Below are 14,175 nucleotides of genomic sequence, written 5' to 3' on the forward strand. Positions count from 1 at the left end.
AAGAACATCATGACCAGACCTATGTGGACAGCTGCAAGAATGTGGGTCTGGCCAGCACCAAGAAGTCTGCAACAACAAGCCACACCCTTTCCCCTTTTAGTATAAAAGGAGCCTGAATTCTAACTCAGGTAAGATGGTTCTTTCGGACCCCAGTCCACCATCTTCTCAGTCTGCTGGTTTTCCGAAAAAAGCCGCTATTCCCTGCCCCAACACCTGTCTCTCGATTTATTGGCCTGTCATGGGAGAGCAGTGAGCAGTAAGAGCGTGGACTCGGTAACACTATCTCCCTGACTCCTTACTTGTCTTCTGCTTTAAGAAAGTACTTGGGACTTCGCTGGTGGCACAGTGGTTAAGAATCCGCCTGCCAATGCAGGGGACACGGGTTCAAGCCCTGGTCCGGGAAGATTCCACATGCTGTGGAGCAACTAAGCCCATGCGCCACAGCTACTGAGCCTGTGCTCTAGAGCCGGTGCTCCACAACAAGAGGAGCCACGGCAATGAGAAGCCCTCGCACCGCAACAAAGAGTAGCCCCCGCTCGCCGCAACTGGAGAAAAGTCCCCGCACAGCAACAAAAACCCAATGCAGCCAAAAATAATAAATAAGTAAATAAATAAATTTATTTTTTAAAAAAAGTACTTGGTGTGTTCACTGGCTAAGCACCCCAAGCGATGGACCCACTGAGTCCAGTAAAAGTATTTCTTACATTAACAAAAGGCTTAAAACAACCCAAATATCCATTAATAGAGAATTGATGAATAAACAGTAGCATATCCACATAATGGAGTACCCTGCAGCTGTAAAAGGGAAAGAGGAAGACTTCTGTGTACCACTATGCAGTGATCACTAAGACATATTGAATTTAAAAAGTAAGGCGTAGAAGAATGTATACAGTATGATAACTTTTGTGTTACAATGGGAAGGAACATGAAATATATTATTTGTTTTTATTTTTTAAAAAAGCAGTGGAAAAACAAATTAAAAATTAACTAAAATGAGTTGTCTATAGAGAGAGGGAGAGATCAGTGGGGAGGAGACAGGGATGAGTTTTAGAGTTTTCCTTTTGGAGCCCTGTATTTTTTTTTCATAGTTAAAAAAATTAAATCAAAAATAAAATTCAAAATATTCCTAAAAATAAAAAACAAATGAACCTAATCTATACTTTATGTCCAAGGTTGCCAAACTACAATCTACAGGTCAAATCAGGCCCACCACCTATTTCTACAAGTAAAGTTTTATTGGAACATAGACATGCTATTTATTTACATATTATCTTTGGCTGCTTCCGAGCTACAACAGCAGAGGTAAATAGTTGTGACAGAGACAGTATGGATCACAAAGCCCAAAATATTTACTGCCTGCTTCTTTACAGAAAAAGTGTGCCAACTCCTACTCTAAACCAAGTTAGCAGCACAACCACACAGAGAATTATTTCAAGTGACTTGAAATATAGAACTTTGTACATCCTGAGGACAAAAGCAAACAAACAAAAATCCCTTAGAAACAGCAGGTGTGTTGATGATAGTAATGTAGGATTTGTTTTTTAAAATATTATATGCATGTGTGAATATATTATATATGAATATGTAACTATATATTTGTGTGTATATATATGAAATAAGTAAATAACTACATTAATTTCATTAGGAACCCATATTTTCAGATAAGAGGAAAAAATACAAAGATAAAAATATAAAATATAGTAAAGAAGAATGGCTAGATGGACAAATACATGTTAAAGAATCTAGGTCATGGTATACAAATTTTCAAGGTAAAATTCCTTCAACTTTTCTATAAGCTTAAAATTTTTCATAATGTTAGGAAAAATTTAAACTCTATAATATTTCATTTTAATTGGGAATATCAGTACGAACTCTCGATTTGTTTTTTGTCTTCTGAAAATCCACGTATTTCCTAGTTCCAATCATTGAAAAAGTCTGGAAGCAATGACACTTCAGTAGCAATAAATGTCACTAGTGTCTATCTTGTGGTCTCTAAATATCACTTTTTCTTAAAGAGATTTGTTTTCAAGAATGCAGCAAGAAATGTATAAGACAAGTCTGAGATATCTTATGCTTGAAAGCAAAGAAGCAATCAAAGACTACTAGGGTTACTAGGGTCACATCAAAGAGTCCAACAGCCAACCTGAATGGGTCCCACAGGCCACAAATGGAACAATTAGAGTATCAAGAGTAATGAGTACAGGACTTCCCTGGTGGCGCAGTGGTTGAGAATCCACCTGCCAATGCAGAGGACACGGGTTCGAGCCTTGGTCCAGGAAGATCCCACATGCTGCGACTAAGCCCGTGTGCCACAACTACTGAGCCTGGGCTCTAGAGCCCACGCGCTTACAGCCTGTGCTCCACAACAAGAGAAGCTACTGCAATAAGAAGCCCTCGTACCGCAACAAAGAGTAGCCCCCACTCGCTGCAACTGGAGAAAGCCTGCGCACAGCAACAAAGACCAACATGGCCATAAATAAATAAATAAATAAATAATTTTTTAAAATAATGAGTACAATAACTGAAACATGTATATACAAAAATCTATTCATAATAAAACAAAACAAAAAAATCACTCCATTGGCTACCTTTGGAGACTGCTGAGACACTAATGTATTATTCTGAAAATTGAACAATAACAGAATGAACCTAACTTTATTAAAATATATACATGTGTGTGCACACGTACACACATAGAAAAAGACCTCAAAAGCTATACTTCAAAGTATTAACAGTGATAATCTCTGGATGGTAGGGTTTTGGGTGATTTTTCTTTTTTGCTTCATTATGTTAAAAAATTTTTCCACAGTGACTATGTATTGTTTCTGTACTAAAAACCTATTTTAAGGTTATAAAACAGTATGCAGTATATGAGATCATTTTTGTAAACAAAAAATATATATAATTCCCAAAATGTAATCTCTGGATAGTGGGATTAAGGTCATTTTAATTTTCTTCTTTTAGTTTCTTTAATATTTTTTAAAGCTTTACTACAAGGAATATTAACTACCTCTATGAAAAGAAAAACAAACAATAACACATTTTTTTCAACATAGTGAGAATCAGAAGAGTAAGATTTTTCCAATATTTCTCTAGGACTGTTCAGGGCAAGTGTTCTGACCCACTGGCATGAATATCTGGTTTGTTTGGGTAATATATACCTAAAAAGAAAATGAGTGCTTTCATAGCTTGTTGCCACTAACCATTAAGATCACTAAACAATCTCTAAGTGACCTCCTGTGACTTTATAAGATGTTGGAACCCAAACATGGGACACAAAGAAAGTGACTTAAAACAAAAGCTATTAACTGTTTTCCAAGAGCCCCTTAATAAAGTAGTCTCCTCTGCCCTCTACTGGTGACAAAAATAAAATCTACTTGAAAATAAATAAGGCATTTCTCTGAGAGCAGCAGTTCTCAAAGTGTGGTATAGGGTCTCAGGTTTTGAAGCCCTTGCCAAGATTCTCTCAGAAAGTCTACAAGGTCAAAACTATTTTCATATTAATACTAAGACATTATTTGCCTTTTACGCTCTCGTTCTCTCTCGAGTGTACCAAGTCTGAAAAGTTCACTGATATGAGTTCAGATTCCATATTATAACTAACCTTTTAAGAAATTACCTCTTGTTGAGTTTTAAAGAGGAATAGACACAATTATCTGAAAAGATGATGGAAATCGCCTCCCTTTCCAACTACATACCTATGTGAGTATAGACTTTCTTCATCTATTTCAATCAAAACAACCTGTCATGACAGATTGAACACAGAAGCAAATACAAAAATCCAGCTCTCTTCTAATAAGACAGACATTAAGGAGATTTGCAAAAATGTAAAACAATGCCACTCAAATGTAAAACAATGTCACTCTTCCTGCTAAGTTATTTTATTTTGCAAAATACATTTTTCATTAAAAATGTCATTATGTTAACATGTAACAGGTTACTGTTATATTTAAATAAAGTTAAAAGGTTTCTCTTGAAGTCTTAATTTCTAATACAGTAAATATTGATACACATAACCCACATAAAAGCTCTTTTAAGTCCTCAACACTTTTTAACAGTGTTAGAGTGCTCAAACCAAAAAGTTTGAGATCTGAGGCCTTAAAACAATGTTTTCCAAATTACAGTCATATAGCACTTCCACGATTTTTGCCATTTATCTGAGTACCAGGTGTATTCTTAGCTTTACTTGTTTATTTCTTCAAATTAAATCATTTTTTAAACTTAAATTAGTAATAGTTAATATACTGTCCTAAGGGCTTTGTGTATTTAATTCAATCCTCACACCAACTCTGTGAGGTATGGAGTATTATATTATTATTCTTGTTTCCAGATGAGGAGACTAAGGTTAAGCTATTTGCCCCAGAGCATATTCAACTCTGGCAAGCTGGCTCCAGAACCCAAGCTCTTGATCACTACTCGATGCTTTTCAGCCTCAAAATATTTCTCTACCTACTGCCTAAAACCATCCGTATCACACTTTGGGAAATGCTGCCCTCATGAACAGTATTATTTATTCTTCCCAATCACCAATGTAAATGTCTATGCTTTGTGACATTTAAAAGCAGACTTCTTAATCTGTGCAGTAGTTTTTATTAAGTTCAAAGTACAAAGCAATATGGTGTGCAAAAATAAGGGTGATACAGCTTCATTATTTACAAATCACCAAAATTTCCAGCCCCCACCACCACGTAATTCAAATTTAATGACAGAGTTCAACAAATATATATTTAGTGTGGAAAGTTATTTTAGGAAAACTACTGCTGAGATGACCTCAAGCAAAACTTCACCAGAACTGAAAAACCCCTTTCAAATTCTGCTTAACACACTTCCTAATAATGGAAGTGAAGATGTTATTCTTATTTGCCCCATAATTGAGAACAGAAATGGAAGGCAGGGGAAGAGAAAACACTTAATGCTGTAGAACTTTTGATGGCTCAAAAGGGAAAGACTTGGTTTCTTCCCACCTGGACTGAAGCCTTCTTTCTCTTGTAGCCTTCCCCAGCCCCATCCCTGGATAACTCCTTCTCTATCCAATTGCTACCTGTACCATCCATTCACCAATAGTATTATCCTGCCATGTTGAATGTCTTTGGTCTATATGTGGAGTACCATCTCCCCAAACAAACAAGATGCTTGAGAGCACAAGTTGTTAAATAATATTTCTATCTCCAAAAGCACTGAGGATAGTATACTATATAAAGTTGACTCTCAGTAAATATTACCTCAAAGGTAGTCAAAGGCAGATGAAAAGACGTTTAATCTAGCTGGATATAATTTTAGCAAATACTTTAATCTTGTCTCAACATCCTCTGTCCATTGGGAACATTTGAATACTTATTATGCACAGGTATTTTTTTAATTCCCTTAGCAGCTGATATGATAAAATAGCAGAAAGATTCACACAATATATAATAGCCTGTCTGTGCAAAATAATATCATTTTACCAAGTTACTTAAATTATTCTTTTTCAAATAGGAATGCTTGAATTCTCCTAAGCTAAATGAGTAGATGTATGGAACTCCACCACATACTCTTTGAGAGTTAAAGACGGTCTTCCAATGAAGTGTATATGCTTTGTGACAGATGATTACTTCCAGACTTTTTAACTTATTTATTCCTGTTCTCAGTCATGTTCTAGACAGTTTCAGTTACTGGACAAGTAACCTCTCCATTAGCAAGTTAAAATTGTATTTTGCACAATTTTAATTGTATTTTAATTCTTCATTGGGGCAAAGTAGTATAGTTACCATACTGCAGTTGAAGGTGTCTGAATTCAAATCCTAACTCTATCACGTAGGAGACTGGCATTGTGCAATTTCTAATGTACCTGAGCCTTGGTTCCTTCATCTGTAAAATGGAATAGAAGTAATACCTATCTCATGGGATTGTTGTGAGGAAAAAAAGATACATACATAAACAGCACACTATAGGGACTGACACTTAGCAGGCACTCAATTACTATTATTAATAACTTTTTTTTTTTTTGCCTGCACCTCACGGATTGTGTGATCTTAGTTCCCCCACCAGGGATTGAACCCGGGCCCTCCGCAGTGAGAGCGCTGAGTCCTAACCACTGGACTGCCAGGAAATTCCCCATTAATAGCTTCTTTTCACTTGCCGCAAGTATGGTATAATGTTTCGGGAGTTTTCGTAGTTTGGGGGGCGGGGGGGGGAAATCTCAAAATCTGAAACTGGGAACATCACCTTCATGTACCTTATCTTGCTCACGCTACAAACCCCTTCCTCCAAATTATACGCTCTAATTTATAAGTAGGGCCCTACTTCTTGCGTATCTTTCTCAAAGCTCCAGATAACATCAGAGGCTCCATAGTGAATAATCTGCCTTGGTCTGAGAAGGGGGTTCGGCAGACCTTGGCTCTAGGTTCGTGTTCTGCCTCTAATTTGACCATGTGATCTTGGTCAGGTTCATCTCTTCGGTGAGCCGTGGGCGTCCTCAGCTGTAAAAGGAGAGTGCCAGGCTACACCACTCCCAAGGTCCCTTCTAATTCTAAATTGGGAAGATCTTATCAACTCACCAGGAAAGATTAAAAGTGACTGTAAATCCCTAAATCCTCGCCCCAAAACACAGCTCAAACGTCACTGCTTCCTTTTTCTGGACTCCTTAGCACTTCGTACAAATCTCTAGTGTCCACATCGGACCCTGCGCCCTCAAGAGGCTGGGCCCTCTCTGAGGCTGTGTCTGCAGTCCCCTTACAGGGCTGCAGCAGGGACGGCTGAAATCACGCACCCGAGGTGCTTAACACAGCGCCTGGCCCAAGGAAAGCGCTCGAGATATTGTACTTGGTTAGTATCAGTATTCAACGGATCCCAGCCCTCCCTGAACCTCGGTTTCCTCAAGGGTAAAATGAGCTGGACAGACCCTGCCCAAAGCCCCCAGGTGCGGGGCTGGGCGGCCTCAGGGCCAGAGGGGTCCCGGGGAGGGCCTGAGGGGCGCAAGCCGCGGGAAGAAGGGCAGCCCTGGAAGACCGCTGGCCCTGAGAGTCCCGGGTGCAGCCAGGGCCGAGACCCGTCCTCTCACCTCCCGGGCTCAGCAGCAGCTTCAACGCCTCCAAAATCCGCTCCAGACCACACGTTTCCAGAACCCCGCTGCCCGCGGTCTGCCAGAGGGCCGCCATGACTGGAGTGAGACGCGCCACATGCGACCTGCGCAGGCGCCTCGGCGGACCGGCGTCGCCGCCACGTTGAGCGTGGCCGAAGCCCTAGGGGCGGGGCCCGCGGCGTGGGGCGGGGTCGACTTGGTTGGGACGGCAACCTGCACGAATAAATCTTTTCTCGGGCCACCTGTACCCCCGGGGGCGGGGGAAGTAAACATAGCTAACACAACTTACCTACATGCACGATTTCAGAAACTCAACATGTTTAACCTCTATATAAAGAAAAAGGATGAGAGAAGTAGTTTAATTATGACAATATGAATTTCAGTATGAAAATATTTGAGTACCGGAACACTGAAGGTCATAGTGAAGCAATCAGTTGCTGCACCTTCTTATAATTAAGTTTGGGTATGTAAAACAATATTCAACCGTTGAATTTCTTCATTAGTGATATTTAAAAATAAGTACTAAATACATCCATTGTGAATAGCTACACATATTGTTATTGATGATATAATTTCCTAAATGGACTCAGTTCCCAATAAACCTCGATCTTTGCCCTATTTACAGGCATTCCTGGAAAATTCAATGTCTATTAAAATCGTACCCCATCAAAATTGAGTTAATATGTAAAACAGAATGCGTTGGAGATTTATATCATTGAAACAGGTTTTCACCTACATGAATCCTGGTGGGACATTCAAAAGTCATGTTGTCTGAAAGGCATGCTGCAAATCCAGGACAATGCTTCTGAGAGCAAGACTTTAGCACGCCTGCCTCTCCCTTCACTCAGTCAATAATTTCTCCTGTCATTGTCACAACCAGCTCCAGTACCCACTTCGTGAAACTGCTCCCAAGAGGCTGTCCTGCATCTCCTTGAGATCCCCTGAGCTAACCTGAGTTCATGACTGATGACTGCTCTTCAGCAGTTAGCTGCTGGAAGTCTTGGGAAATGGGATGTGCTCCATATGCAAGACCATGCATGCCACTGGGGGAGGACATTGTTCATTTAACTCTTCTCAGTGAGTCAGGCCCCCTCCAGGTCACTCCCATTTCTCTGGGCTCCAGCCCTATTTCATCAGCCATTTCCTACTCTCTAGAATGAGAAGATAACAGAACCATTTTCAGTAGGCTATCTTAGGGAGTTAAAGTGATACTGCTCTCAAGTATTTAGCAATGTCTACAACAGAGGGGATGCTTAATAAATTTTACCTGGATCTTCCTCCGCATCTCTTCCTCAAATAAAACCTGCCAAAATATCTATAAATTGGAGGAACATTTTTGAAGGGGAAATAAATGACCTACAAAATTTCCTAGCACTCTTTTCATTATATCCCACCCTAGGTTTTGTCAATAGACAGTTTTTCTTCAATAATGTGTGGACACAAGTTCATTTTGGGGAAAAAAAATTTTAAGGTCATTTCAAGGTGTTAAACATTTAGCAAAATGGGTGTAGGGCATCGTGTGGGAAAGGCCCACCCCTCATATTTGTGGGGATTAGTGAAAAATACAAATGGAGGCCCTCATACCATATGTCTAAATATTTCAAAGTATAAATCAAACCAGTAGACAATATTTTATTAAAATATTTTCTAGGGACTTCCCTGGCGGTCCAGTGGTTAAGACTCCACGCTTCCACTGCAGGGAACATGGGTTCGATCCCTGGTCAGGGAACTAAGATCCCACATGCTGCGTGGCATGGCCAAAAAATAAAAAAATTAAAAAAATTAAAAAAAATATATTTTCTATCCTCCTACCTTGAAAAATACACCAGGTTTGAATTGAGGATTCTCAGACTTCACCTCAGAGCTCCATATCGGACATGGCTATATGGGAAGAGCCAGCCCCCCACCTCTGGACTGAGCCCTTTTTATTCTCACTAGTGTCTCCATCCTGCACACACACATGCAGACACCCCAGCCTGGATGTGCACATCCAAGCTCTGTTCACACACCTCCAAGAAACTACCACTTGGCCTCCCTAGGGCTAGGAGCGCACACACAGGGATCATGGTGCACCTTCCAGAGGGCAGACCAAGTGAAGAGGCCCACGGAGCCCTGGAAACAGACTCAGGGATGGCTGGGCAGGAAATTCGAGGGTCCCAGAACCTGGAGGGTGGTGTGGGAGGAGGGTGAGGTTTTGGAGTGAACAAGCCTGGCCATGGGGAGGGGCATGGTGGAGGAGGCCAGGTAGAGCATGGACCCAGGGCTGGGGCCTTCCTAGCCTAAGCCTAAGGGCAGTACTGATGTGGGATTTCCACAAGCTTAAGAGGGTTCCCAGAACTGAGACTCCTTTATACCAAAGCATTATGGCACCAGATTTTATCTTTCAGGCTCCATAGCCTCAGATACCACAAAGTGATATGCATAATCTTAAAAGCAATGTCATGAAGATTCTATAAAATTTTTTACAGCAAGAAAATATATCCCACATGGAACACTGGGTGCATTTTAATCCGTGTAATGGGATGTTAGAGGAGTGCCTAGGGCCTATAAGGCTGTAATTAAGTCCTGCGTCTGAAAAAGAAGAAGCATTCTCAGGCTTCTCCAGGCCTAAAAAATTATTCAAATGGGCTTTTAAGTACCCTATGTCCCAAGAGTCCAGTATTTACACTCACAGAATTTTAGTTTGTAGGAATTGAATGCTGGTAGCCCCATCCTCAGTTTGCTCTGGGCAGCTTTGTTAAAAAACAGAAGTACAGCTGGGAGACCCCCTGGTAATATGCTATTAAACATCCATCACAACCAATACCCTCAAGAGCTACATGGAGAGGGCGCTGCTTCTCTGCAATGAACCATATGGGGTTGTTCAAGACACACAAAGAAGTCTGTATTGGTGTAAAACATGTTTAGTTGATTTGAAGTTAGCCAAGGGACCCAACCTTGTCAGGAACTTTAGGGTCAGCAGCCGAACAAGCGATTTAAGCAGGCTGGGGGCTGTTTTGCCTCAACCCAGACCTAACAAGCCTAAAGCATCCAATAATTATCAATGGCTGTTTTTATAGAAACAGAATTCCCATCAAAGACTCCAGCAATTGAAGGTTCTTATAGGTTCTTATCTTCTAAAGTCACATGTGATTACTGGAGTGGTTGCATTCCATTTTCCATAATTGACCCCCACGTTATGATATTGTATATACACATAATGGAATATTATTCAGCCATTTAAAAAATGAAGTTCTGGGCTTCCCTGGTGGTGCAGTGGTTGGGAATCCACCTGCCAATGCAGGGGACACAGGTTCGAGCCCTGGTCTGGGAGGATCCCACATGCCACAGAGCAGCTAAGCCCGTGCACCACAGCTGCTGAGTCTGCGCTCTAGAGAGAAGCCACCGCAATGAGAAGCCTGCGCACTGCAACGAGAAGTAGCCCCCGCTCTCCGCAACTAGAGAAAGCCCGCGCGCAGCAACGGAGACCCAACACAGCCAAAAATAAATAAATAAATTAATTAATTAATTAATTAATTTTTTAAAAACTTAAAAAAAAATGAAGTTCTGATACATGCTGCAATATGGATGAACTTTGAAGACATTATGCTAGGTGAAATAAGCCAAATTTAAAAGGACAAATATTAAATGATTCCACTTATTTGTTTGGGATGATGAAAAAGTTCTGGAAATAGAGGTGATGGTTATACAACATTTTGAAGGTACTTAATACCACTGAATCGCACACTTTAAAAAGTGTTTAAAATGGTAAAATGTTATATTTTACTACAATTTTTAAATCTACCAAAAATAGTCATACCCCTCCAGCAAAGGAAAGTTGCAAGCCCATACCAAGATTTCTCAACAGCAGCACTATTGATATTTTGCGCCTGATAATTCTTTGTGGAGGGAGGCTGTCCTGTGTGTTGTAGGATGTTTAGCAGCGTCCCTGACCTGGACTTGATGCTGGTAGCACCTCGCCAGTCATGACAACCAAAAGTATCTCCAGAAATTGCCAGCGTCCCCTGGGGGAGGGGGCCACAATCTTCCCCAGTGGAGAACCACTGCCCTGTACTAACTTTGCTGACCTACAATGTTATTTGAAGCCCTGCTTCTTTCTATCCCTCGGCACAACCCACAGTAGCCACCTGACAAGGAGATTTTATTGGTTTCACTACATGCCACATGGATGGATATCCTTCAAATAAAGTGACCTTAGGTGCACAGTTTCCCCGCTATTCTGCCCCAACAGAATGACACAAAGTTCAGGGGAAGTCATTTTAATATGAAGCTTCTTTCTCCATGTTTTGAATAAGCTCACCTAACCATTTGTGTGTCTGGCCTGGAATTGTGTAATCAAATAAAACAAGTTTGACAATGGTGTAACAAAATTCTTTAATAAAATTTATAAAAATGAATATTTAAGAATAATTTTTCCACCTTGAATTGTTTTCCTTTTCCCAAAGAAAATACAAAATTATCAGCACCCACACACATATACACTCAAAACTACAGTGACATTCTCTACACAGAACTACATTAGAGTTTAAATTGCTGAAAAATCAAGACAGTTCTAAGAAGTGGTTGCAGGGATGGGTTTTTCTTCCAAAAACAGCTGATAGATAGGGAAGCAATTTAGATAAAGTTCTGGTCTATGGTTGTCAAAAGTTTCTTAAAGGTTGCATTTCTACTAAAAAAGGATCCAAATTAAGGTTCTCCCTACCCTCACCTCCCTTTGCTAACACCCTTTCAAGGAGTGTTTTCTTCCTGCTCCTAAGAAAAAAAAAATTTTGGATTTTTAAAACATTCTGAAGTTTTCATGCACAGTTGGAATTTGGCGCAAACGTGTCCAGACCAGCCAGCATTTTCTATAGACATCAACAAAAGCAGGCACTGGGGATTCTGTGCTTTGGGTACAAACCACAGTACAAGGATCCTGGCAGGAAACACGTGTTGAGATTCCTCTACTCTTTCAGAATTTTCAGGGCTGGAGGTAGAGCCACCTCAACCGTCTTCAGCCTCAGTTGGCTCAATTTCCAGGCTCAGTGACAATCTCCCCTGCCATCTCCACGGCCACTTTTCACATTTCCCCTCTGCTGGGATGAGCCAGCTTCTGTCTTTGGCTGCAGCACTTCAGGCACTATTCTGAGTCCCGGCATATATCACTCTTTTGTTTTAGGGATAAATGAACATTAAAAGTTCAGTGGCACCTGAAAACTCACCACCTTTTCTGGTCCAGGCTCCCTGTTTAGAACCAAAGCACCCCATAACGACATTCACATAACAAACACTCTTACTCAGAACAAGTAAACTGGATAGATGCCCATTTCAAGTTACGTACTCAGGAGATGGAAAAGGAAAACCGTTAAAAGGTCTTAGGAGTACACAATACCCATTCAGCATACGGCCAGACTAAGACATAAACCTCTTTCCCTAAAAGAGCCCAGTAATTTCTGCATCAGAGAAATGTAATAGAATTCAGAGGGAGTAAGAATGGATATTAGAACATGGGACACCAGTGCAGTGACGGGAGGAACAAAAGCACACAAATTAATTTCTTTATATCTACAATAGGGAAATTGACCCCTCACCTTCCTTTTAAAAATGAGACAAAGCCCTTAAGGAAATCTGCCAGTTGCCAGCAGAACCTTCTGAGGCTGAAGCTACTCTTTTGAAATATTAAAATTTGGGGGTCTTCTGGGCATCGTCATCATGTAAAGAGTGATGAAAGGGAAAAAACGATTCATGGAATAAGTCAAAATTCTTCTAACACACAGATTAGATCTATAAAGTGGAAATCATAACTATCCTATCACTGATCACAGGTCTCTTCTCCAGAAACGTATCTCAAGTGAAGGGAGCTGGAAAACCACCAGGAATATTATTCCCGCATTTCCCATCACATGAGTGTAGGGACCCATCTGTCTCCCCATCGGTCTTGAGTCCCCTAGTCGTCCTCGCCGCCTCCATACATGTCCGCCAGCTTCTTGAAGCGATTGCCCCATTCGTTCAGGTACTCATAGTCCTGGTCTCGGTCTGACTCCGAGGAGTTCAGGGAGCTCAGACTAGCAGCTTCGGAACCGCTTCCTTCATAATCAAACACCAGCAGAGAGTCATAGGGTGGGGCGGTGGGGTCACTATCAGCTGCCTTCAGGTTCTAAAGAAGGAAGACAATAGGATCTTTCATTGAGAGGAATCGCACACCTGTCATCTTAGGCAAGATGCCTTCTTTTGGTGCGTAAAGCCAAGTGTTACCGCACAACAATGAGACCGTCCTGCAGAACGCCAGGAGCACTGAACACCAACAAGGTAAATGTAATACATACTGGAACGGAAGATGGACATGATATATTGTTAATGAAAAGAGAAAGTATGCAGAATGTTTTCCCCCTAAACGAAACTGGTAAATTATATGTAGGCAGGGGAGATGAGCACCAACCCATCAGGATGGAAAGAGACTAAAAACAATGAGGACAGTCCTACCAGGCTGCACAGCCTGCATTTCAGCCCGAGAAGATCTGAAAGGATGAATGCCAAACTGCTAAATTAACTTTGGTGATTATGGTCAGGGGAACTGAGGGAGGACTTGCACATTTTTTCTTTATATACATTTTCATAATTTATATTTTTTAAATAGCAAACATTTTATTTTTGTAATTAAGAAATAGCTATAATCAGATATGATGATACACAAATGAATGTGAATGGAGGAAAATACCTGAATCCAGATGTATCTAAAAGGGATGGTTTAAAGTGGCCCTTCCTGTTCTCAGTTTTCTCTAAGATCCAGTGCCTAGAATGGATCTGGCTCGATCACTTCCAACACTGCCGTGCTTTATATAGTCCTTGGTGACAACAACTCCCCGGGGAAGCTAAAGCAAAACCTGCCCTCCACCGTGAAGACTTGCTGAAGGCCACTGGACCATCAGACAAGCCCTGAAAATCATTCCAGCAACTGAGCAAGTAATCAGGTAACATAGTTTAAGGAAACAGATCCCACTGGACTATTATTATCTTACTTGGTTCTTTCCTTAACCCCACCAGTTCTTCCTCATCTTACCCTAAGCTAATTAACTTAATGCCAGTTCCCATCCTCCCTTGCATATAGGGACAATCCTGTGACAGTCCTGGCCAAT

At 40.9% G+C, this 14,175-nt stretch overlaps 2 protein-coding genes across 2 annotated transcripts in view; both read right to left on the minus strand.

The window, feature by feature from the left end:
- Positions 1 to 7,136, minus strand: part of TANGO6 (transport and golgi organization 6 homolog) — a 178,756-nt gene extending 171,620 nt beyond the window's left edge. Inside the window, exon 1 of the mRNA XM_061174498.1 lies at positions 7,040 to 7,136. Coding sequence (XP_061030481.1) covers positions 7,040 to 7,136 — 97 coding nt within the window. The remainder of the gene's footprint in view (positions 1 to 7,039) is intronic.
- A 4,279-nt stretch (positions 7,137 to 11,415) lies between these two features.
- CDH1 (cadherin 1) overlaps positions 11,416 to 14,175 on the minus strand; it is an 88,077-nt gene continuing 85,317 nt past the window's right edge. The window contains exon 16 of the mRNA XM_061174544.1: positions 11,416 to 13,196. Within this exon, the coding sequence (XP_061030527.1) occupies positions 12,987 to 13,196 (210 nt within the window). The 3' untranslated portion in view covers positions 11,416 to 12,986. The remainder of the gene's footprint in view (positions 13,197 to 14,175) is intronic.

This window comes from Eubalaena glacialis, chromosome 18 (genome assembly GCF_028564815.1).
Source record: "Eubalaena glacialis isolate mEubGla1 chromosome 18, mEubGla1.1.hap2.+ XY, whole genome shotgun sequence".
Lineage (NCBI taxonomy): Eukaryota > Metazoa > Chordata > Mammalia > Artiodactyla > Balaenidae > Eubalaena > Eubalaena glacialis.